Source organism: Myotis davidii, unplaced genomic scaffold (genome assembly GCF_000327345.1).
Source record: "Myotis davidii unplaced genomic scaffold, ASM32734v1 scaffold1314, whole genome shotgun sequence".
Classification (NCBI taxonomy): Eukaryota; Metazoa; Chordata; class Mammalia; order Chiroptera; family Vespertilionidae; genus Myotis; species Myotis davidii.
In genome coordinates this window covers 972,276-997,866 of record NW_006285250.1, presented here as the reverse complement: position 1 = coordinate 997,866, position 25,591 = coordinate 972,276, and the positions used below count along the sequence as shown (strand labels likewise).

Below are 25,591 nucleotides of genomic sequence, written 5' to 3'. Positions count from 1 at the left end.
GGGTAGTCAGCAAAAAGCACAGGCATGGAACAGAGGGAAGGGCAGAGCCTGGGGGCACAACAAAGGCAGTGGCAAGACCTTGAACCACACAGACTCGGACTAAAACCTCCCCACTGCAGATAGGATACCTCCACGCCCACCCTCAGCTACTCAAAAGACCCCCGGGCTGTCAGACCGCAGCAGACTGCACCCCTTCTCTGCTTATTGCTCACTAAGTGGCCACGAAGGAGATACCCCCTGGGCCCCCAGGGGCCATGCGTGCCTTCTCCTTGAACCCTGGCTCCACCATCGAGTAAGAGGTGTTCCAACCGCTCACAGGACAGCCCTGGGTGGGCCGCCACTCACCCAGGTCCATATCTGCAGCCTTGGGCCGGTGGGAGCAGGGCACGTTTTTGAAGATGGCATCCAGAATCTTCTCCTTGACCTGAGTGATGGTGTCACAGTTGAGGATCTTCACTGGGACCTCAGGGCTGTTGGCGTTGTCTGGGTTGACACAGCTCAGGACCTGGGGGAGGGGGAGAGAACCACGTGGGGTGGGCAGCAGAAAGAGCTTGGAGGGTCCCTGCAGCATCCCGGGCCCCTGTCCTGACCAGCTCCCCCTCTGCGGGCTGGACCGGAAGGGGATGGGGAGAGCCCGGCCCAACTGTGTTCCCACCAAGCCCTCTGCCCTTCTAGTCCTACGAGCAGCAGGAAGGTGCTGTGACTTCAGGGTCATTGCAGGAGTAGGGCTGCACACTGAACAATCCTGATTTTTTTCCAGAGAGAACCATGTCCAAGTAGAAGGAGGCAGTGAGGGGAAAACTGCATGAGATTGGACACTAATGCATGCATGCGTGCACTCTACACACACACACACACACACACACATGCAGAGGTACCTTCTCAAGTGCACACCCAGACTCTCACCCACCACTGAACCTGCCCCCAACCCCCCATCTGTGTGTGTCAGCCTGTCTTCCTTGTCCTCCCTCTCACACTCATACTAATGTGGATCTGGTGCCTTTCTCTCAAGTTTTCATAAGCTTCGGGTTTATGAGGGTTTGGGGCTCATAAAACATTTCAGGCTCAGGCCACCCGAGACCGCTGAAACCTTGTGTGAGGGGAAGAGGCTACCCTGGCTCAGGACCTCAACCTCTCCTTTTGGAACGACTCAGAAAAGCGAAGACTCTGCTTAAAGCACCAAACTGTATCTTTTCCTTTAAAAACATCTGGGATGTTTCCAAAGGCCTTTCTTCCCTGGCTATTTCCAGAGGCTCGCTCTGCATGGCTGAGGCTGTGGAGGTCCTGGGGGACCACAGTGGAGCGGGCGCATGCTGTGGGGCACAGGGGCTGTCCAGTGGCCATGCCACTCTGGGCACCTGTACCCTCCCTCCAACCCTGCTGCCCGAGCCCCTGTTCTTCTCCTCTTCTGAATTCTCACCGCAGCCCCCACCCCAACCATTTCCCAATTGCACGTCTGGTTTGCAGACTCAGACAACGGCCTTCCCCCCTCACCCTCTCACCCTCACTCCATGTGGTGGCAATCAGAACCCTGGCCCCTGGATGCCTGCCTTTCATTAGCAACCAGATTGCTATGAGCTCAAATAGGAACATGCTTATTCCATTAAGAAGAAGAAAAAAAAATCTCCTAAATCTGTAAAACCAAAACTCTCATTCTCAAAATGTCCTAAACGGAGAACAATGGTGGAAGGAACTCTGAACCATGTGTTGCTCTGAGTGCCCTCGCCAGCCGCTCTGTCCTTTAAAAGCCTCTGGACCCTCCCTGCCCCCTCAGCAGCCAAGCACAGCCTGCTGCTCTGTGCCCTGGCCTCCCTGCTGTCCTGGGTTCCGGGCCTGCCCCGGGCAGGGCAGCGATGCAACCTGTTCTGGGCCTCCTCCGCCAAGAGACCGAGAGGAGAGGCTGTCGCCTGGGCATGATCTCCTGATGTTTCCACTTGCCCAGGGTTCAGGGGGGCCCTGGGAGAACTCCATGGAGCTCAGGGCAGGCAGAGAAGCAGCAGTGGCCCCACTGAGGGACAGGATTCCCAGCCACCGGCCAAGCCACAGCTCCAGCCAGAAGTTTCCTTCCCACTGCCGCTCCCATGACCCTTGGCTAGTTTCTGAGCAAACTTACTGGTGTTTTTTTTTCCTGCTGGGTGAGGGTTTTTGTTAAAATGCAGACTCTGATTCAGGAGGTCTAGAATGGGGTTTGAAACTCTGCATTGTAGCAGGCTCTTGGGTGAGCATCTAGCAGGCTCTTGGATGAGCATCTAGCAGGCTCTTGGATGTGCATCTAGCAGGCTCCCAGGTAATGCAGATGGGCACTCCCAGCAGCAGGGCCCTAGTCTAAGTTCTAGTATCAATACAATTAATCACTCAGCACTGAAGAGGGGCAGCTTCTATAAAGCAATATGTCCCCAAGCCAGTCAGCAGCTGTCTCATTCTTTGTGGTTATCCCTTCTGCCAAGAACAAGGTCACCATCAGTTGGCCCAAAGCACCCTGGGCTCCCCCAGCCACTGCCGAATCCCATGACCTCCTGTCTTCTTGTGACTCCTTTCTCTTGGAGACTCAGTCAGCCCTGTGTGCTGCTGTCTAACACTTTCTTCCTTTCTGATCCTCACCAGCCTTGGGGCTACTCCCACTTCTGTATGTGGGAGTTTCCATTCACAGGCCTAAAGGTGGTTGTTAAGTCTCCCTGCAGCCAAATTTCTTCTCTGGGCAAAACAATTGTAATTTCTTCCCCCAATCCTCACAGAGCCTCTTCCCAGCGTTTCCACCTTCCTGGATGCTCTTCCCTGGCCCCCTCCAACTTCCCCACGTGCTGTGTAAGCGAGCCTGAGCCAGCTGTGCTAACGACACCTTAACCTATGGAATAGAGGACCCTGTGGTTTGGGCACAGAGCATTCTTACAGCTCATTGTGTTTGATGCAATATTGGGGAGCCACTGATGAGATGGGGAAGGAAGGGAGTGAAGGGGGAGAGATCCAGCAGAGATGTTTCAATAGTAGTTCCGGCTCATTAAGAAGTCTCTTCAAGTCTCTGTTTTTGGAAGGATTTTCCCCCTTCCCCATTTTAATAAGAGCCTCTAACGCTCTCCTCCAGAGCAGGCCAGGCCTGCAGGAAGCAGGGGCCCTGGCCCCACACTAAAAGCTTAGCAACTGAGCCAATCCTGGCGAGTCTGTGGGATGCTGTTGGGCTTCCCAGGGCCTCTGAAGATGGAGTAACAGGTGCATCATGGCCACATCACTCTCAGACAGCGGGGACGGCTTCGTTCAGAGCAGCAGGAACAGTCCCCCCAGCTGGCCTCTGTGTCTGGGACTCTCCCTGGCTCACCTACCCTCACGTCTGGCTCTGCCATGTCCAGCCTGGCTGCCAGGTGCCCCATCCCCCCACAGTGCATGTTAAATCTTCTGTTCTCTGTCTTTCCTTCTGGGTCACCCCGTGAGCATCACCCCCCAGCACTCGACATTTTTCTTATTTTCTCAGTCCCTTTCCACTTCCTGCCCCCTTCCCTATGGAAGGCCTGGTGGGAGATCACAACTCTTTCCTAAAATGCCTGAGAGATGGCTCCCTGGCCTGGAGGGAGCGGGCAACCAGCGGTCAGGCTTGGTGGCAGCGAGGCAAGGGGGCAGGGAGCGCTTGCCCCGGGCTCAGTGCCTCCCTGTCCTGTCCCATTCCATCTTCTGCACAATTTCACGGCTGCATACTACTGTCATCTCTGCTTTAGCAGGGTCTAGTATTATCCCCATTTTTTTCAGATAAAGAAACACAGGCTTGGAGAGATTGAGACTAAGATGAACCCAAACCACCCTGCTAGTCGGAAGCGGAGTCAGGGCTCCAAGCCGGGTCTGCCTGTTTCCAAGCCCCGGGCTCCTACAAGCTGAGCTTTGCTGTCTCCGAGGTCTCTGTCAGGAGGTGAGGTCTAACCTCCACGGAGGGCATCCCCACCTTCCCTGGACAACGCCTCCACCACTAGGCTCTCCTGGCCTCACGTTCCACAGCTTGGGGCACATTGGATTTGACTTGAACCAGTGGGCACAGGTGGGCCTCAGAACCACGAGGAACTCTTCCTGGGTTCCGCTCCTTCGTGCCCCCACCTGCTCTCTGCGTGGAGGTGTCCACTCTCCTCGCTGGGAGGATGGGTGAGAAAGAAGGCGTACCTTCAGGGGGGTCAGTCAGACAGCAGCTGGCAGGGGCTCAGGACCCCACGGTTCAGGGCACTGGCCTGGGAGCCCACTAGACTTTTGCTGGAGTGTTGCTCAGGTGTGTCTGAGCTACTGGTCCCCGATCCAGGTGCCCCAGAGTGGTGGCACAGAGGACATCTGGGGTGACCGGCACAGGGGGAGCAGCTGGCTGGCTCCTTGCAGTGAGCAAACCTGGAGAGGTAGCTTTTCAGCATTTCCACCGTCCCCTCTGCTGGGCAGGGGCTGGGCAGACCAAAGCCCGCTGCCCCGGGCCCAGGGGAAAGGCTGTGGGGCTGCTTACCAGGGTTTTGTAGTCGATCTGCTGGCGGATGAGCTTGTCCTCACTCAGGGAGTAGCGGGCCTCACCCGTGATGGCATCGATGGGCCCCTTCTCCATCTGCTGTTTGATGGCGCAGAAGAGCGAGAAGAGGGGTTCCCCGGCACACTCCTGGTGAGGAGAACAACCATGATGGGCGGCCGCTGGACCACAGGTGAGCAGGGCCAGGCTCCCACGGCCCCTGCCTCTCCAGAGGGCTGCTGACTGCAACTCTGGTTCGCTTCTCTCCTCCTGCTCCCACCTGCTTTGCTCTTGGGTTTTCAACTCCCGCCTTCAGAGGTACGTCTCGCTGGGCTCGTTTGCCCACATTGTCCTCTCCCATCTGCCCTGTGCCGCCACCGTCCTGCAGCTCTTCTTCTCTTCCTGCCTCTTACCCTTTCTCTGGTCCTTTGCCCCATCTCACTCCACCCGCTTTCTCTGCAGCCCCATCTTCAGACCGAGGTCAGTCCTCAGTGCTGTGACCTCCTTAGCAAACAAGTCAGTAATTAGATGTCGGGCAGCTCTTCCAAATCGCAGGCACGTTGTCACTTATCTGCCAGCAAGGCAGCTGCTGTACCTGCCTGGGACCCTTCTCGGCCTCAGCCAGTCTGGGGCTGGGAGGGGCAGGAGGGAGAGGAAGAGGGAAAGCAGGGAAGTGGGGGTGAATTGTGTTTAGCTGAATGGCTCCTGCAGGGACCTTTCAGAGGCTCATCTCCACTTGCCCCGGACAAGCAGCCTGCGGGACCTGTCCCTCGAGCTGGGACTGACTGCGAGGCTGCCTCCGACATGTCAGGAGCCCGTTCCCTCAGTGACGAGGGGAACTGTGCTTCTTTGGGGGTACTAACAGCCAGGCCTCTGGAGGTATAGACTTGGGGGCCGTGAGGGAAATGGGGCAGGCTGGGGAGGAGGCAGGTTGGTGCCCAGGCTGGTGGGGAAACGGGCGCAAGGCCAGAGATACCCCACAGCCAAGCGTACCTTGAGGAACTTGTAGAGCAGGAAGGTGAACCAATTGGTCAACATCTTCTCGGCCACTGACTCAGTCCTGTCACCCGCCACCGAGGAGGCCAGCAGAGGAAGACAAAGACAGAAGCAGCTGGTCAGACCCCAGGACTGGGAAGGCAGGGGAAGAAGTCTGCATGGGTCTTGCTGCTTAAGGTTTTTGGATCAAATCCCGAGATCCTAAAGAATACCGAGTCCACGGACTCCTAGACACCCCGTAGCGATACGACAAGCTCTGCCTGTGAGGCTGGGAGATGCTGCTCTGGGCCCGGGCTCCTGGAGGGTTTTGGTGGGAACAGTTTAGCAGTGCTGGGCACTGTCTGGGATGATGAAAACGCTCTCTCTGCTGCCCAGTAGCCACAGGCATATGTGCCTACAGGACAGTTGAAATGTGGCCAGAGTATCATAGGGGCTGAATTTGCACTTTATTTACCTCTAATTAATTTAGATTTTATAAGTCACATGCGGCTCGTAGGGATCACATTGGGCCTTAGAGAACTTTATAGTTCATTTGGGTGAGAAAAGAAAAACAAAAAACCTGGGAGTTTCTAACTTGGCAGACGATAGAAAGGAAGTTGGCAGGAGCAGGAGGTGCTGGCAAAAAGGCCAGATTGGACTGACCCTTCACCTAAGCTGGACGCAGACCTGTCAGCAGCTTGTGCCTCGCTCTTCCCAAGAGGTGCCAGAATGGTCCCCTTTCAAAGGCTTCCATGCTCTTTGGAACTCCCTCTGGGAACCCTTCTGGTGTTTCATGTACAATTACAAAAAGTTCCTTCTTGAGTCTAACATGCATCTTTCATGCTGCTACCCAAGTCCATTTATTCTTTTACTTTGGAAGTGAAGACACAGCAGCAGTGTTACTTTTGGTTGCATCCACTTAGAGAAAACAAACTATACTCAACCTTGCACTAAGCATGTGTGGCCAGCTCCAAAGAGAATCCAGCCCATCCAGGCATGTCTACATAGATTTGAAAGTCGCAGGCACCTTAAGATACTAATAACTAAAATCCCAAGGTGCCAGGAAATCCTTGCTGAGAGGCATCAGGCAAGTTGCCGTTGAAGGGATTTAATTCACACGCGGGCTGGGCCACACTTCTCAAAAGTTACTAGGCATTCAGATCACCTTGGTATCTCGTCGGAATGCAGACTCTGCTCCACCGAGTGTGGGAAGGGACCTGAGATGCTGGCTGCATCTCCAATAGCTCTCGGGTGATATTTAATTTTATTTACTTTTAATTAATTTGGATTTAAATAGTCACGTGTGGCTCAGAGTGATCACAAGCAGATAGATAGCAGTGCAAGTGGCTCGGGGCTCAAACTTCCCATCATGAGATGGTGGGGTGGGTTCCCAGAGCGGCCTCGCTCCTAATTCAAGTTCTGATTTGGACAAAGCCAGGGGATGGATAATGGCCTCTAAAGATCCCACAAGAAAAGAATTCCAGTAAAACAGGGCAAAATCAGGGGAGCAAAAGGGCAGAGGGAGAATGATGGAGAGCAGATATAGGGGCAGATGAAACACAACCAGGTGAGCAGTTGGGCCGTGGCCAGATTCATGATGGGCAGGTTCTTTATGGAAAATGTGGGATGCACCCAGCCTTTGAGCAAGTCGGTCCCTGACCTTGGAGGACTTGGCTACCCCTTCTGGGAGCTCTGCCTTGGTCTCCTTGGCAGGCAAAGCTCAGGCCTGGTGGGTGGGGGTAGGGGCCCTCTGACCTGCGCCGCCCCGGCCACCCGCGGCTGCCTCTCACCTCCGAAGCAGCAGCTTGGGGTGGTTCTTGCTCTCCAGGTTCTTGTCGATGAGGTCAGCCAGCAGCTGCTTCAGCACGTCGGTGGCGTACTCCAGCTTGCTCTGCAGCACCGTCATGATGAGCGAGGCCACGTTGCCGCGGTCGCGCATGGAGAAGCTGCGCTGAGACTCGAGCGTGCGGATGAAGGACAGCAGGAACACCTTGTTGTTGATGAGCTGGGCAAAGAGCTTCAGGCCTTTCTCCACGCGCTCCTGCCGGTAGCCGGGTACCTGCAGAGGAGACAGGGTTCTGACTGCCACCTGTGAGGGCGAGGCTGGCAGGGCCCGGTCATGCCCCCACAGAATGGGCTGTGCACACTGCTGACCATCCCACCCCGCCACTTACCCTCTGCAGCCTGGCTAACGCTGCCACATCCCTATCTAGTGCCAGGCACTGTGCCAGGTAGCTACTTAGCCTCTGTCACAGCCCACGTGTGGATCACTGTCTCTAGAGATGAACCAAGCGAAGCACAGAGAGAACATCACTGAATAATGGTGACACTGGGGTAGGAACCCGCATCTGCCCGTTCAGCGGCCTCAGCTCTTCTCTGACGGTGCTGTGGAGTTGAGGAGGCACCCCACACCACAGCTGCCACCACCGCAGCCCTGGTGGGAACTCTGGAACATGGGCTGCTGTGGGTTGCACCCTGGCTGATGGTTCACAAGCCTGAGCCTTTTCTGACCTAATGCTGGCCCATCTCCAGACCCGCGGGTCCTACTGGCAGGCCAGTGGCCTCACAGCTAGGACTGCGGGTTCCACATGGGCTCTGACACCACCCCCTGTGCAAGCTCAGGCAAGTCCTTTACTTCAGGGGCGGGGGCAAGTTCATGCACCTGTAAGAACGGGAAGATTCAGCCCAACAGTCTCTCAGGCATTCCCTGACTCTAGCATCGATCCTAGCACCCTGAGACCCTGCTCCATCCTGGGGAAGGAGGGGAATAAGGTTTTATCTTCCTGCCCGCATCTTCTGTTCACTGGGAGACCCATGCAAAGGTTGAAGGGTGTACCATCCACTCAGCAAACATGAGCCCGCGGCTGAACCAGCCAGAGAAGACGCTGCTGTGAGACGCACAAGGGTGGGCACAGCCAGATGCCCGGCAGCAATAGCACAGCTCGAGGATGCACCTTGCAGATACTGGATGAAAAAAAGTCAGACCTCAAAGAGGGCAGACTGTATCATACTGCTTAGATAAAGATTTTTAAAAAATAAATAAAATTAATCCATGGTGGCAGGAAATGTTTTTTCTGGGGGTGGCTGTGACAGAAGGACATGGGGGATCCTTGGGGGGGTGGGCACATTCTGGCTGTGATCTGCATGGTGGCTGGACGGCTGTGCTCACTCAGGGGAACAGAGCCCTGTTTGGACCACGTGTGCGTAGCTCTGTGTAAATACTCCCTTTAGAACAAGATGTTTACTGAAACATAAGGCACAGCCTCTGCCCTGGAGGGGAAGCCACCTGAGAGCACAGAGCAGGGCATCTCTTGAGGGCTGGGGTGCAGGAGGTGGGAGCCGGAGGCGCCATCCAGGCCACATCTTGAGGGCCATGTCTTGCCCATGGCTCAGATGCCTCAGGTCTTTGGGAAGGGTCATCATGTATGTAGCATGACAGTATGGCTCAGTTTCAGAGTTGGTCAGCTGCGGTCCACTCTGTCGCAGACATTTACCAGTTGTGGGGCCCCGAATAGAGCCAGTTTCTTCATCGACAAAGCGAAGGTGTCACAGCTAATGTGCCCATGGCTCTCACTCTATGCTGAACATGGCATGCTGATCCACTGACCCCACACCACACCCTATGAGGGCAGGACCGTATTGCCCCGGGCCCCATGAGGCTAAGGGACTTCCCTGAGATCCCCCAGAGAGGAGAGTTAGAGCCAGGCTGTGAACTAGGGTGTGTGTCGGCGCCACATCCTGCCATCTCCCTGGAGCAGGGAAAGTCCTGAGGTGTGAAAAGCCTGCAGTGTCTGCCTGACACACAGTCGAGTGGCAGAGTGGCAGCAGTTTTATCCTGCTTTACCCTAGAGATTTCAAACTGGGATAGAGAGACAGGCAGAGAAAGCCCCGGCTGCCCCAAGACCAAAAAGGTGGCAGAAGCAGAGCTGGAACACTCACACTGCTCATTGAGGGAGCCTCCTGGGTCTGGGCTCAGGGCAAGGTGCTGGCTGGAGGCAGAGACTAGTCACAGCCAGGCCCTGCCTTTGGTCAGCCAGAAGCCCCCTTCCGTGGTGGAGCCCTGGGGGCCCACCCCTGATTCTGTAAGAAACACTCTCCTTGAGGCCCAGAAGGCCGGCCAGCATCCACCGCTCCCACAGGCCAGGCGGCTGGGAGCTCATGTGTGTTCCCAAGTCAAGTCCATTGTCATGGCCCTTGCTGCGATGCTGGTATGTGGAAGACCCTGTGGGAAGGAAGTTCTCAGGAGAGATAGGAACTTGCCAGAGCTGGGGGGCGGGGAGGGGGCGTGGTGCTGGCCTGGGCCCTCTTCAGTTCATCCTCGCCAACCCCTCATTCCCCACGGCCTCGCCTGGCCTCCTGCCCGGCTCCCCCATCCCCCACTCATGGGCACTGACAAGGGAAGGACAGGGAGACATGGCCGCCTCACCTTGTCATCAGCCTGGGCCTAGATGCACAGCGGGCAGGTGTCTGTCTCCCATGGTCTCCCCGTGCTCTGTGACCATCCCCTTGCACACTGTGCACACACTTTACTCCTGTTGTCCATCAAACCCCTCAGAGCAGCATCTCCTCAACGTGTCCTAATAATGGGGATGCCATTGCTGGGTGCCCACCATGTGCCATGAGCAGTGTTGGCGCCTGGAACAGCATGCACTTCTAATGATCTTGCAAGGCTAAGTGTGCCCCTACCAGCTTCTGCTAACGGCTTCTCACAGAAGCCAGTGTGGTTGTGCCAAGGCCAGTGGCTGCAGGTTATGCTGGGTTTCCAGCGATAAGTTTGTCAGTCTCCCAAGCCACTTCCATTCTCCCCATCTGGGGCCAGGTCTACTCTACTCTGGCTCATGACTGGACGCCAGCTCCGAGTCCTCTCTGCGGCCTCCCGGGCAGGGCCTCCCAGTGGCTCAGGCTGGCCATGGAAGGCAGGGGGCCGAGGGCAGGTCGGCACTGTGGCACTTGGAGAGGAAGAAGGGCACACAGGGCTGAGCAGATGGCACTTCCGGCATGAGGACGTTCCCTGGACTTCCCACTGTGGCTGTACTCGCCTCTGGATGGCGTGGCTGGGCCCTGGGACCCATGGAGAGCCAGTGTCTCATCAGCAGCCTGGGGTTTGGACTCACAGAGACTGACTGGCCCACATGCAGGAAACCTCCGTTCCCTCTGGGCTCTATTCCCTCAGCTATAAAATGAGAATATGAGTGCACGTGTCATAATGTTTTATGGACATTAAGTAAGATAATGTATGTAAAGTGCCTGGTGCACGCGGGGCGCACTTAAATTTTATTACCTGCCCCTCCTACCTCCCTGGCTGCTCTCCCCTGATCCCTTTCCCTGGCTCCCCAGCTATCTAGCGCACTGGCACCGAGTCCCTGTTTTATGACAGGGGAGATGGGAGTGAAGTGTCTCGATGAGGAGTATCCAGACAATTCCCCTTTGTAACGTTGCCACCCTGCCCCCTACCCAAATGCCACTCCGCAACAAGGCTTTCTTTATTCACCAGATGGTTCGATAATTTAGTTGAAGTCTGTGAGTATAAAACTGGGTAGTAAATTTTAATTGTAACCCAATAAGGTAGAGTTAGGAGGCAATGATAGGTTGAAAATGGTTACTGTTTGCTTTCTGTTTCTAAAGGATTGGTGTGTGACTAGTGCCTGGGCAGCCGCTTCCCCAAATGCCCGAATTTTACCCAGATGGTCCCAAAGGGACAGCCTGAAGCCAAAAGACATCTTCTTGTCCACACGCATCCACCACTCATGCCCAACCAGCAGGGCAGGTATGTCGGCGGCTGAAAAGGCTGGAAAACACTGCTTTACATTAGTCAGTGGCTTCCCTGGGAATGTTTCTATTCTCAGGAAGCCAAACAGGGAGAAACTACGCTGGTGGCAAAGAGGGGTTGGAAAGAAATAAAGAAAATGACAATACACACAAGATCTCTGGGTCTAGTGTAGGGAGCTGGGTCTCACATACCCCGGGCTAATGTAGAACAGTGGAAGTTAATTTCTGCCTGCAAGCTATTAATTCGTGAGTTTAGTGGAAATGGAAAAGTCGTATGTGCTGGATATATACCCAAAGATCGAAAGCAGGGCCTCAGAAAGATATCTGTGCACAGTGTTCCTAGCAGAATTATTTGTAACAGCCAAAAGGGGGAAGCAAACCGAGGGCCCATTGGCAGAAGGTTGGATAAACGAAATGTGGTCTATTCAATGGACTAAGATTCCACCTTAAAAAGGAAAGAAATTTTGCCTCACACTACAACACAGATGAACCCTGACAACGTTTTGCTAAGTGAATAAGCTAGTCACTAAATACTGTCTGGTTCCACTTGTATGAGGTGCCCAGCATAGTGACATTCATAGAAAGAGGTCGACGGTGGTGACCACTGAGGGAAATGGGGAGTGGTTGTCCAATGAGAACAGGGTTTCCTGGGGAAGATGCAAAGGTTCTGGAGCTGACGGTGGTGATGGTTGCACAACAGTGTGAATGTGCTTAGTGCCTCCACATTGGACACCTAAAAATGGTCGAAAATTTATGTTTATTTTACTACAATGGAAAAACAAAGCTGTGTAACCTGCTAGATTCGGAGCCTGTGCCTAGCAATTAGCTATTTCGTGGGCTCCCACTCAGGGACATTGGTAAACCTGGCTGCTCACTCCTTTGTGAGCTGAGGCTGGGATCAGAGAGTCTTCCCTCGTGAGAAAGGCAAGGGAACTTGAGAATATTTAGGCTTAAGGGGAAATGTTAAGAATCCAGATGAGGACTAAGGCCATAGAAGGGCATGTGTGATTTATAACGGGCCCAGCCTCTCCATCCTTTTGCAGAATCCTGTAGACATTCCCTCTGGTCAGTACCTGGGAAAGTGCTCAACTCCCGAGTGATGGGCCTGTTTTATTTTATGGACAATATAAATCTCGGAACTAGTCTTATTTTCTGTTGTTGCTTCGGCCACAACCTGCCATCCATCCTAATAAGTATCCAGAGCCATGAGGCATGATACTGATGGAGCACCTCGGGAGTCAGGTGTGCGGGCTTGCTGTCGGAGGGCCGGCTCAGACGTCTCATCGCCTGGACTCAAACCCTGGCCCGCTCGCTCCCAAAGTGACCCGTGCTTTCAGTTTTGTCGCCTGTATTAGGAGCATGCCTACTTCAGAGGGCTCTTGGGTGGCTAAACGAATGCATGCAGGTAAAGTATTTAAAACTGGACCCGTCAGCAGTCAACTAGTAGTGATTGTTCCTTATGGTTATTGTTTTGCCCTGGTTTCCTTGTTTATATTTTTCACTTTTCTCCGGTACTTATATTTATAATTTATTCCAAATCCCTTTCAGAACAAAGGGTAATATGAATATATGTATAAGCCAGATCCTATGCTAGACAGGAAGAGGGATAAAGTGTTCAAACAATGGGGTCCCTGCCGGTACAAAAGAGAGTTAGGTTTTTATCGTTCACTTTCCGCTTCCCTTCCCAGTGCGTCACTTATCTTTCCACACAGATTTATTGAGCAGCAACTAAGTGGTGAAATCATCATATCATATCACAGTTTCTTAAATAAGGGTCCATGAACTCCCAACATTTGTTTGCCAGATTTCTTATTTCTGTGAATATGTACAGTTTTTTTCTGAGGAAAGGGACTTGCATTCAATTCTAAAGGAATGCATGACCCCTAAGTCCCAAAGCCCTACTCCCATCTCTGCTCTGAGGTTTCCTGGCTCAGCCCCACTGCCTCCAGAGGGACTGGCAGGCGCCGACAACTGGGATCCTGGGCAACTTGCATCCCCTCCCTGACCTCAGCTTTCTCACCTCTGGATAGGCAGCTAGGCTTGAAGGTCACCAACACCTTTCTCTGTGCTGATACCGTGATGGGGAAGGCCTTGGGCATGGGTACGGCTTCTCACCTCAAGGTCCCGGAGGACAGGATGGTCTTCAATTCCCGGGAACAGCACCCGCATGGTGTAGGTTCTATAGTCCAGGAAGGGAATCCCAGCTCCATCCAGGTCACTGGTCAACTCATGGATGTCTGTCTGCAGCTCAGCAAAGGCTGCCACAAGGAGAAGCCGGTGAGACTTCTGGGTGGGGCAGGCCCAAGAGTTACTCCCAACTCAGGGCACCCAGAGCCCTCACTCAGGCCCCAGGGGACATGAGCAATGGGCCTCAGACATGCAGGAATAAGAAAAGGGGACATTTTCATTTAAGTAGCTGAGGTGAGCTACAAAGGCATGGAAGAAATGTGCAGCCCAAGGAAGCTTGTCTTGGGCCAAATTCCTTCCAAAGCATGGATGAGGGGCAGGCCACCCACAGATCTGTGCTGCTGCTGGGCCAGGAGCACCTCCCCATCTGAGGAAGAGGGCTTTGGTTTGCAAAATGTGCATGGGGCCTTAGCCAGTTTGGCTCAGTGGATAGAGCATCGGCCTGTGGACCAAAGGGTCCTGGGTTTGATTCTGGTCAAGGGCATGTACCTCAGTTGTAGGCTCCTCCCTGGCCCGGGCCTTGGTCGGGGCTCATGCAGGAGGCAACCAATCAATGTCTTTCTTTCACATCGATATTTCTCTCTGTCTTTCCCTCTCTCTTCCACTCCCCCTAAAAATCAATGGAAACAGATCCTCATATGATAATTAAAAAATGTGCGTGGGGCCAGGGACCATAGAAGCATGGTGGGTGGGGGAGAGGTGAGGAGGAGTTTCTATTTCTGATTCTGTGTTTGATAGTCCTTGTAAGAGTTAAGGACAATTTCTTCTGAGTCCCAGTTCTGGGCCAAGCAGGTCACTGGAGCCATCAAACCACCAAATGAGGCCAGATGGGGCTCTGCCATCCTAAGATATTCCTTCCGTATAAATGCGCAGGGTGGGTCTCTGTCCTCCCCTCCACAAGGTGATGCTACTCATTGGTGAAGTATGAGCTGTGTGGGCACTGCTGTCTGTGGAGGCAACTCAGGTCTCCAGATAGTCACGGAGCTGCAAGAGCCCTCTAGCCCAGGGCAAGGCCAGCACACAGGCTGAGGTTTTACACAGCCTCAAAGCTGTGACCGCACCCTGCCCTGGGCAGAGCCCATCTCCTGGGCCGCCCTCTGCCACCTGAGGAAGTCAGAGGTAATGTACCCAGCTTTTCCCTGCTTTGCCTTTCTCCTCAGCACATGCATGCACACACATACACACATGCTTGCACGCACACACAAATACACATGTAATCATGCATGCACACATGTGTGCACACTCCAGAATGGATTAACACATGCTAACAAAGAAGAACGGCCAGTGGATGTTGACTAAACAATATTTCTTTCTCTTTATACAAACACAAGAATAGGTGCAACTACTTGATGGACTCAAAAGAGATTCATAAGCCCTGCCCTGGAAAAGCAAGCCCTGTGTCCAGTGGGCTCTGGTGACCCCAGGAACACAACATGCTGCCCTGGGCCCTGGACCCCACCGCCTCCTGCCGTGCTGACTGCAGGCCTGTGGAGCTTGAGGTTTGGGGCGTGAGGACACCAATGCTCCCTGTCTGACAGACAACGGGGATGCCACTGGGACCATGGAGAGGCCCCTGTGCTGCTCTCTTCCTGCACCTCTGCTCTGGTCACATGGACACAGGGGGTCCTTGTCCAGCGAAGTGACTCTGAAGCAGAGCAACCCTAATGCATCCAAGCAAAACTGACAACAATGTGTGTGCACATGTGGCTGTGAAGGGGAGTCAGTGAGCCTTTTTGGCAAGTATTGTCACCAAAGTCCCAATGAACACTCATGTATGTCCTGAGTGAAGAACATGCATGTGCACTTGTGGGAGTACATGGAAATGCACACATGAGCATGAGTGTGAGTGTGTGTGCTTGAGTGTATGGGTGAGAGTGCATGAGTGGTCATCTGAGTGCGAATGTCAAAAACCCCTGTGCTATTTTATTTATTTATTTAATGTGTGTGTGTGTGTGTGTGTGTGTGTGTGTGTGTGTGTGTTATATCAGAAGGTAAGGCCTGTGATGGGTCCAGGCCAAGCCTCCTCTGAGTGTGTGTGTAGGTGCTGTCCTGGCTCACTGTCAGAAGTGTGTGTGCAGGTGATGTCCTAGCTCATTGTCAAGTCTTCAGGAAGTCACCTTCCTGGACCCAACCTGCCCTGCAAACATTCCAGAATCAGCCCTGGGCACCCCTGGAAAGTACTTCAGGTGAACCCTCCATACTACTCTAGTCCTCTCTCCCTGCCCACATGGAATGGCTCTCCCCTGAACACAGGCTAGGGCACCCCCGCTGATGCTCAGCTGGCCTCCCTGTCTGATGCTAATTCCTCCTCCTCTGGAACATTCTCAGAGAGGAACCTGGCTTCACCCTGCCCTTGGCGCCCCTCCCTGTTGGGGTGCTCATCTGGTGAGGAGGAGAGGGAGGGAGCTGGCTTTTTATCAGTCTGCAGCTTCTCTTCAAGTCACCAAGTACCTCCAACACTCAAAGCCTCACGCCTGCCACACATAAAAGAGATTCTAATCACTACTCCTAATTAGAGGAAAGAGTACATTGCAGAGAAAAAAATTAAGCAGCGTAAATATAATAAAAGGCAGTAATTAACAGTCCCACAAGGCAGATGTGCGTTGACAGCAAAAGGATGTAGAGAGGGGATGGAGTGGACCCTCCTCCCATCAGAGAGCCCCAGGTAGAGGCCGCATTTACTCCATGTGTAAACCTACAGCAAGGAGCCACTCACCCCTCCCGGGTGACTCACAGAATGATATCCTAGGGGTGACAAGAGTCTGACTCCTTAATTTCCTTCTGAGATTTAGTGCAGTTGGATTCAGTTCATGGCGCATTGGTAACTTTTTAAAATACAAGCTGTGAAACTCTTCCTTCTAAGTCTCAGATGAGCCCTGCAGCCCGACCTTCCTCAGGAAGACAGCTGAAGTTTGCTGGAATGTGTTCCGTCAAGGCCCCCCGAGAGGGGAGCACAAAACCCACGGGCCAGGATTCTGGGCTGGAAACTGCTCTAGTGGGATTTGAAATGATCCCAGTTTGACTTGGGGGAAAAGGCAGGGGACATCTTGAGGAAGAGGGGCAGGAGGCGTTAGCTTAGCTGGCCTTGCCCCAGTGGGACTGGCTAGGATATGGGATTGGTCCGGGCATAGGCTCATTGATCAGAATTCAAGTTCTGCAGGTGGACACCCAGCCCCCAGCACTGCCCACTGCTGCCCAGCCCACCGCTTATGTGTGAGCCACCCACCTACACACGCACACACATGCATGCGCATGCCCACCCAGCCTCCAGCGTGGAGCCGCAGCCACCTGGCCACTCAATACCTTCTTTGCACTCCAGGGCCACGCGGGACTCCAGGTTGTCCATTTGCATCTGCAGCCGCTTCAGCGTGAGGTCGCTTTCGCGGGACTTGCGTTTGTAGGCGATGAGCACGGCCACGATGAAGATGATGAGGAGGCCACCCGCCACGGCGATGCTGACGATGGCGGGCAAACTGAGCGGGCTGTCCGGGGCGATGTACACCATCCCCGGGGAGTACTCCATGCCGCCAACGCGGGCCTGGGGGCAGAGTGGGCGAGATGGAGCTGGGCGCGGGGACAGAGCATCCTAGGGCCCAGCCCCGAGTCACCGGTGCACTGGTGACCAGGGTGGCACGAGGGAAATGGCTCCGGGGAGCAGCAGCATCTTTGGTTGTAAAAATAGCCGAGAGGGCATTTGGGGCTGGGCGAGGGGGTCTGCATAGCTAGCACGGGCACCTCTATAGGGGGAAAATTCATCCTCTTATCCAGGAGACAACACGGGCATCTTCAAAGGAAATGGCACACAACTGGGATCTAAATGGTGTGACATGATGACATCAATTACTGGTTCCCGTCACTCATCCCATTGTAAGGATGGGTGACTGTGGCACAGACATGATATCGGGGACCTCCCCAGGCCAACAGGGGTCCTTTTCTGGAAGAGTCTCCTGCTCATAACGAGCGATTTAACGCATCATTTAAAGTGACCTGCATTGCTCTCATTGTGGCACCAGCCAGTATGGAAGGAACGACAGTACAGGAAAAAGAACTCCGAAGAAAGACAGGGCGGGAATAGGCTGTGGGGAGGTTGGAGGAAAGTTGAAACCGGCCAGGATCCCCTCCCGGGATTACTGGGGGCCCAGGGTGGAGCTGGGCCGCTCACATCCCAGTCCCTATGCCCCCCGTCTACTCGGGACAGACAGGGCCCGCGCCTCACCATCACTTTGTGCCTGCCGATGAGGTTGGGCGACTCGCAGAGCAGCTGCACGTCAGACACCGTCACGGCACACGGCTTCTCCCCGACCAGCACGGTATAGTTCAGCTTCACGTTGCCCCCAGCTACTGGGGGGATCAGGTTCTTGCCCTGGATGGACAGGAAACCCAGTTCCCACCCCAGAGTCAGAGCCACAGCCACTGCTGGCTGCCTGTCCTCCCGCCGGAGTCTCCCACCTGCCGGTGAGCTGGTGAAGTAAGTCCACAGAAACTGTGGCCTGTACGCTACCATCACCCCTTTCTCAGTCGGACAGCAATAATCAGGGTGCTCTTTTCAGCTTATCCCAAATGCAGCCTCAGAATGCTTCTCAACCCAGAGCCATTGTCAGTCACTACCAGTGGATTCAAATTGCCATAGCAGTTAAAATGAAAAGTCGCTATCCATGCTCCAAAGAAACCCTATGTTGTGGTTCTCAAAAGGCTGCACAGGAGGAATCACTCTGAACCTTTGACCTCCCAGCATCTGACAAAGCTCGGGAGTCCAATGGCCAGCGTGGGTCTGGCTGCCCTGACCAGGTCTCCATGGCCTGTGAGGGGGGTGAGTCACTCAGCACAAACTCAGAGTGAGTATTCGCATACTCTGAGCTATAACACAGTCTGAGCGAGGGACTCCAGTCACAGAATTTGGCAGGAGCCCGAGGCTTCTGGCCTCTCTCCTTGGCAGCGGCCACCTTTCTTCCCACCCCCCGGCCTCCGGCCTCAGTCTACCTTCAGGATGATGGGGGTGCCAGGCTTGAGCTCCAGGATTCCCGAGGGACCAAAGGCCTCGAAGACAGGATTGGGATAGTAGGTGAAGTTGGTCTTGTTGAGGATGAGCAGGGACTGGACGTTGTCCAGGATGAAGCCGAACTCCTCAGGCCGCTCGGTGAGGTCAGACTGGTGGTCCGGCCCCAGAGCGAGGGCCGGAGCCTGGCAGGTCATCTCGGTGGCGTTCAGAACCTCACAGAGCTGTGGAGGAGCAGGCAGGGAGACTCAGCCACGCATCTGCATGCATTTTATCTGCACACGCACGGCAGTCCGCACCCACCAGGCCACCTGAGATGCTGCCATGCGGCAGGGGGTTGACACGGACAGTTATGCCTGAGTCAGAATCCTTTGCAGCCAGAAACACACAGCCTAGGTCAGGGGTGGGCAAACTTTTTGACTCCAGGGTCACAATGGGTTCTTAAACTGGACCGGAGGGCCGGAACAAAAGCATGGATGGAGTGTTTGTGTGAACTAATATAAATTCAAAGTAAACATCATTACATAAAAGGGTACGGTCTTTTTTTTCAATATTTTTATTCATTTCAAACAGGCCGGATCAGGCCTGCGGGCCGTAGTTTGCCCACGGCTGGCCTAGGTGCTCAGGGAATATGTTCTACAGCTGGCACCTTGCTCCACGTTGCCCGTGGTGAGTATGGCAGTGACTAGGGCATCTCTAAGCTAGTGAGCAGAACTGTGGGGTCAGAAGGCTGGAGGAAAGTGCGTATAAAGCTCCATATACCCTAGAAGCCACTGGCCCTCCCTGCCTGTATCCCAAGGTGTGAAAATGCCCTCATCTTGCTCAGGGGTATCACACAAAATGGGTCATCAGTGTCCGGGGTGGGCCTCTCTGAGTCCTCGGGGAGCCCCACACCCTGTAGGGAGGTGACATGCTGGGTGGACAGCCCCCGTGAGCCCTGCCAACCCCAGACTCACATTGATGTGCTCCTTCCCTCCGTGCTTGGCACGGATCTGGGGGTTCTGGATGAGGTTCAGGTGAGTCCCCCACACGGTGATGGGTGTGTTCCCACTGCCCGGGAAGAGAGAAGGAGGGTGTGAGACAGGGACAGGAGCAGCAATGGCACTCAGGCACGACTATGATATAGCCACTCTGGCTGCGCTTCGACATTAAAGACAACGGTAGCCAGTCGGCATGACAATGTTCATGGGGACAAGGCTGACGAGCTGACTGCATAATAACGAGGAGGAGCTCTCGGCAGCCAAGGCAAAGACAGTGATGACCAGATGTCCGTAGCCATCCTGCGCTGAGCTCATTCGGAGCACGGACACCCTGTGGAGGCCGGGTCTGCCGCTCGGACCTGTTGGCTTCCTGAGGCCTCCGGCCTCCAGCCAGCTGCTTCTCTGCAGCCCCTGTGGTCTCCTCCTCCAGCTTTCACCAGTCTCAGAAAATTCTTCACAGTGCCCTTGGCCTAGTGGACCAGACTGTCGCCACCAGGCCCTCCAGGGCCTGAGCACAGCCTCCCTCCCAGGGCAACCATAGTGCGAATTTCTACCGCAGAGACTGCAGCCGGCTTAGACCTGGGGAAGGCAGAGGCGCAGTCACTCAGGAGCCCCCTCCCAGAATGCAAAGGTGACATGCTCCGGACTCAGTCTCCCACACCCGGGTGTCTGCCAGAGGAGGAGGATGAGTGGGGGGGCAGGAGGTTCGAAGGCAGCCTGGGTGCCAGTGTCCTCCTTTTGGGTGGCTAAGAAGGTGACATGGGGAGGGGCTATCTTCTTTGGGGACAACTCACAGGAAAGGGAGGAATCAGCTTTCCCACAACCAAGGGAGTATCTTCAAGAAGAATCCTACTACCTACAATGGTTGAGTAGTTATAAGCGTGGTGGGTACAGAATCCTGGACACCATTCCTTTCTACCCTCTAGCCTCCGGCCCTCCTTTGCTCTCCCAGTTTCTTCCTCTCTTTCTCTCGCCTCCACCTGCCTCCCCAACACTCACTCACACATACGCCTGTGCACGCGCGCGCGCGCGCACACACACACACACACACACGTGCAGGAAGATTCCCATGAAACCCAGGGCAGTGTTTGAGCTTCTGATATCCAGCCATCTCCTGATCTTCTCAATCGATTCAAAACACATTTATCCAAAGTCCCCAATCACTGCTCCTCAGTAGCCCAGGATGGAAGCAGTGCAGAGGCAGGAAGTCTGCAGAGCCCATCGCAGCGTGGGCTTTAACTGCAGCCAAACCCTGGAGCTGCTGGTGGACGCAGGACCCTGCTCCATGCCCCCATTGATGACAGCAGGAAGGATGGCACCTGTTTCTGTGACGGTGACAGGAGGAAGCACTGAATTAAACCAGGCTGAGAATTCCTCGGGGAGTTGCCGAGTTTGTCTATGCCCACTTCCCCAACTCACCAGGCCCCGGGAGCAAACCCTGGAGTCGCTTTTTACAGGCTATGTCCCCTCTCCGTGCCTTTAGGCTTCATGGGCTTTGAGATCACGGCTAAAACTTATTAGGTTTGGTCCTTAGGGAGTAAACTGGTGAGGACAACCAAGTCTCATATCAGAAATGCTGCCTTTCCTTGGGTGTAAGGCTGGGGATGGCAAACTCTTTCCGTAAAGGGCCAGAGACTAAATACTGCTGGCTTCCCAGGCCGTGTGGTCTGCCACAGTTCCTCAGCTCTGTTGTGGCGAGAAAGCAGCTATAGACAAAACATATACAAATGAGCATGGCTGTGTTCCAATAAAACTTTATTTCAAAAGCAGATGGACAGCCAGATTTGGCTTCCATGCTGGAGTTTGCTAACTCCTGGTTTCAAGGATTGTTCTCTGGACTGAACTGGTCTCTGGCTCCTGCCTCAGCTTGTGGAGACCACATCTTCATGCCTGCCACTCCCCCCTGACCCACGGCAGACAGTGGGAGGGCCGAGGACCAAGGGCCAGGGAGGAAGAGGGAGCTGAGCCAGGCAGCATACTGTGCATCTGCACCCCTTAATCCACTCAACCGCCCTCAGAAGGGCACTAAGTGACTCCTAGGGTCACTTGGTGGTAAGCAGTGGAGCTGGGCTGAGCTCACTCCTTCTGACCCAAGCCCTGTTCCATTCCCCACATGGCCCCTGGTACAGCCATTTCCCCACTATCATCAGGGGCCTTGTGGTCGGGATGCCCTCTTGCAGTGCCTGGCAAAGCAGACCCATGCTGCCTGCCTGAGGTTCCTTCCTGTGGTGCTAATCCCCACTCCAAGCACCACCAAGCCAAGACTCAAAGGAACCCAGGTCCTGGGGTTTCCCAAGTCCCAGGTGAGTCATGCAAGAGATGGAGACCTTGGGAAATGATGCAACCGACCCAAGTCAGCTTGTGACTGGCTGAGCAAGAGATGGCACCGGAGGGTCTTTCTGTAGCACCATCATGCCTGGCTCCCTGGTCTAAGAAACATGTTCTTTGTGCTCCTGTGAAGCACGGGGAAAGCGCGGGGATCAAGACTGGGTCCCTGCCCTGGAGGAGTGAGTGTGCAGCAGAGGGAAGGACAAAGCCAGCGGGCAACTAGAGGTCATGGGTGCTGAGACACAGGAGGCTGCAGAAGCAGAGGATGGACCTCCTCACCAAACCCTGGAGGTCGGGGTGTGCTTCCCTTCCAGAGCAGGCCAAGAAGAAGCTGGGTCGGACCTTTCTCCTCCTCCCGCGCTCCTCAGCAGGACTTGAATCACTGTCCATATTTGCCAGAAGCGAGGTTTAAGGAGTAGGACTGACACCTCCCCCGGACAGTCACTGTGAGATGGGAACATGGCCTCCAGGTGCACCACCCATCCTCAAATGAGAGGCCATGAGCTCTTGCTGGTCAGAGCCTGGCCACCAGGTCCTGCATAGAGGTGCCCTCAGGGAAAGGAGGGAGCCAACTCCAGTTCATCAGTCCCCAAACCAGGACTCGGTCCTCAGAACTCTCTTTGGTGCTTGAGAGTTGAGGAAGGAAAGCGAGGTTGGGCAGCGTCTACCTGACGATGCTCCACTCCGGCTCAATCCGCACGATGGTGGGGTCCTCCATGTACTGGAAGACCAGGTCCTGGTGGATCTTGGCCCTGTCCACCTGCACCATCACTTCCATCGCCAGCACCTCCTCCGAGGATGTGGTGTTGCAGACGATGTAGGACGAAGAGCGCCTGGAGGGAGGGAAAACATGGAGCTGGGCTCCTGGGCTCCAGGAAGGGAGGTGGTCCCGGTTCAGGGCCCTCTCACCTCCAGACCCATTTGTCAGGCTCCTCAGAGGCAATGGTGAGCCCTGCCTCAGACATAAACCTCTGGGAACGACTGACAAAGACAGGCTCTCCTGAGCCCTCTTTCTGCCTAGGCCTCGTCCTTGGGCCTTGTCTTCTAGCCTGCCTGCCTAGCCCCACTCTTGGAGAGAATCCTGCTCAGTTTAGCAAGAATCCCCCAACCCTTGCTATCCATCTGATCAAATTTCTCATCCTTCACCCCTGATATCTGATCACTGGCCAGCCTTCAGCAAAAATCCTGTTATGTTGGTTTAGTTTGGATCATCCTCCCCCTGCTGTTGGGTGTAAATGCCCAGCTGTCTCTGCTGTGTGGGGAGCTGAGCCCCATCTCTCTCCTCTGTTGTGACAGCTTGACACCTGCTGCAACAGCCCTCCGTGAACTGGCTTCACCAGGCCAACAAGCGTCACAATGCGCTTTTCATTAACATCACTCATCAAGGCCTGGCCAGGCCTGGCCGGGTCTGTCAGGGCCCTGAGCAAAGCTCTGTCCTGGGAAAACCTCTCTCTGCAGAACCTCTCCCCTGCGGGGGGCCGGCCTGCTGCCACATCTCATAGAGTCCTTCACTAGACACACCTACCGCCTCCCTGGCCCCTAGGCTGCTGGCTCATGAAAGGCAGGCCCTTCTGGGACTGGGTGGTGGGACCAGGGGAGAGAAAGCCGGCTGTGTTTGGAGACACAGTGGAGCGAGCTGGGGTAGCTGCCCTGCCAGCTCTCAGCAGTCCCCACTGGTTCTGCCGCAGCCCGCAGCCCCTGAGAAGCTAGCCCCAGGGAAGGGACTGGAGATTCCAAATCGTGTCCTGTGGAACCCCAGGGTCCTGCCAGGGGGCGGTATGGGGCACCAAGGTGAAATGGTGGGCAACAGCACAAGGGCCTATCCAGGGGTAGGGTGGCTGGCAGGTTTCCAGACTGAGCCAAACATCCACAGCCAGGTGTGCCCGGAAAGCCCTGTCCCTAAGGGAGCGCCACTTTCCAGGGAGGTGGCGGCCGTGCCAGAGGTTAGCCTGAGGAAGCCTGCTGCCCGCTGCGCACCCCACAGTCTGCCCTGTGCTTACCTGTGGAAGAGGCACGGCTGCTTCCCGAACAGCACCACCACATTGCTGCCCGCGTTCAGGTTGGTGCCCGTGATGGTCACCTGGGTGCCTCCGGACCTGGGCCCCTGGCTGGGCTTCAGGTCTGAGAGAGTCAGCGTCTGTGTAGGAGAGGATCTGGCCTGAGACACAACTGGGACGGGCTGCAGAGGCTCTGCACAGGCCTGAGGCAGCTCCCACGACCGGGCCACCTTCTGGAATCCGTACAGGGTGGCCTCCCAGAGAGCCTGCACAGTTTCTTTACACTTGTGTGGATAGGCAATGTCTGGCCCCTGGAGTTTGCATCTCTATATTAATAATAGTAATACTATTAAAAATAGCTGCTATGTACTGATTTTTTTAAGTGACAGGCTTTATAGTTTCATATCTATAAATAATTAAATATATTAAATACATATAAATAATTTGATCACTCAATCAATGCTACAAGATGTGGATTACTACCCATCTCACAGAAGAGATTCAGAGATGTTAGGGACAGTTTCCAAGGTCCCACAGCTGAAAGGTGGCACAACTGAGACCTGTCTGATGATTCCAGAGCTCCAGTTCTCCACCCCCGCTCCGTCTCCAAGCTCATTTGCTTTCAGAAGGTGATCTGCCCCTTCCACAGACCTCTCAGACTCAGCCCAAAGAGCCCAGGGCCTGAGCAATGGGATCTGAGGGCCCCAGGGAAAGGAGGTGTGTGTGGGGGGGACGGGAGTGGGGGGACAAAGATTGGTCAGCGATTGAGTCCAATTGGCAAGGGGGCTGGTGGCTAAGGATTTGGAGTTGCAGTGTGTTCTTTCATTAGCATTTTAATGGAAAAACTTTCTTCAGTCCCAGGTGAGAAGCCTGTATCTGCATTTAAATGAAGATTTCCTTCTCCTTGGGCCCCCACTCCCTGCCCTCTCAAAGAATTCTGCACCAAAACTTGAACCCACTCCGCTCCCTTGGAGGAGATGGCAGATGGCCTCCCCACAGACAGGCCTGGATTCACAACCAGAGAAGAGAAGCGTACAGCTCCGGGCCTGGCACGTGATGCCCAAGTAAAAGCTCAGGTCACACACGCAGGGGCGCACGCTGACCGCTGCACTCTATGTCCGACCCAGCGCTCTGCTCACCAGTCCCTGCAGGTCCTGGGCCTGGCATCCCCACGGCACCCACCAAGCCCAGAAATGCTTTATTTTGCCTCTGCCACTGGCTCAGCCAGAGAGCTGGGCAGGTGGGCAGTGACATGTGGAAAGAGTTTTCCTTTCTCCGTTCTGCCTTATCATGCTGTTTGGCTCAGGATAAGTCACTTACCCTCTCTGATCCCAGTATCAGGGAGCTGGGTCAAACAGTGATTATCTCAAAGGTGCCTGATGTTTTCTGGTTCCATAACTCTGTGTCACCTCTCACAAATGGTTTCTTTGTCCCCATTGTCTGTAATAGGAGGTCCCACTGACTGTGACTGTGTGTGCTTGTGTGTGTGTGTATGTGTGCGCACGCACTCACCCAGCGGCTGCAAGGCAGAAGGGTTGGTGGATGCTTAGAGATATAATCAAAACCAGGGAAGTTAGGATAGATGGGATAAGGGAGAACAGGCTCCCTGGCAGCCTGTGTGTGTGTGTGTGTGTGTGTCGGGGGGGACTTGGAAGGGTAGAAGTGAGTAACCCTGCTGGCTTTTGTAGGAAGGGGGGAGCAGGGAGAGGAAAGCATAGAGATGCAGATGTGGATGCCTTGTGTTTTAAAGTTGTGAGAAGCTCTTACTCATTCAAGACAGGCTCCATAGACATTTCACCAGTAGATAGACTTGCACGGGAATCAGTCCTACCTTATTTGCCACCTCTTCACTGGGCTCCCAAGTGGGAGGTCAGGGGAAGGGAAAAGCACACTTTCT

General features: G+C 54.6%; 1 protein-coding gene across 1 annotated transcript in view; it reads right to left on the bottom strand.

Annotated features, from left to right (window-relative positions):
* Positions 1-25,591, bottom strand: part of PLXNA4 (plexin A4) — a 358,299-nt gene that overhangs the window by 31,494 nt on the left and 301,214 nt on the right. The window contains exons 14-24 of the mRNA XM_006755978.2: positions 23,698-23,834; positions 22,366-22,530; positions 19,346-19,439; positions 18,374-18,613; positions 17,610-17,756; positions 16,697-16,931; positions 13,322-13,464; positions 7,228-7,496; positions 5,456-5,522; positions 4,466-4,612; positions 346-505 (exon numbers count right to left, since the gene is read on the bottom strand). Of these exons, the coding sequence (XP_006756041.1) occupies positions 346-505; positions 4,466-4,612; positions 5,456-5,522; positions 7,228-7,496; positions 13,322-13,464; positions 16,697-16,931; positions 17,610-17,756; positions 18,374-18,613; positions 19,346-19,439; positions 22,366-22,530; positions 23,698-23,834 (1,804 nt within the window). The remainder of the gene's footprint in view (positions 1-345; positions 506-4,465; positions 4,613-5,455; positions 5,523-7,227; positions 7,497-13,321; positions 13,465-16,696; positions 16,932-17,609; positions 17,757-18,373; positions 18,614-19,345; positions 19,440-22,365; positions 22,531-23,697; positions 23,835-25,591) is intronic.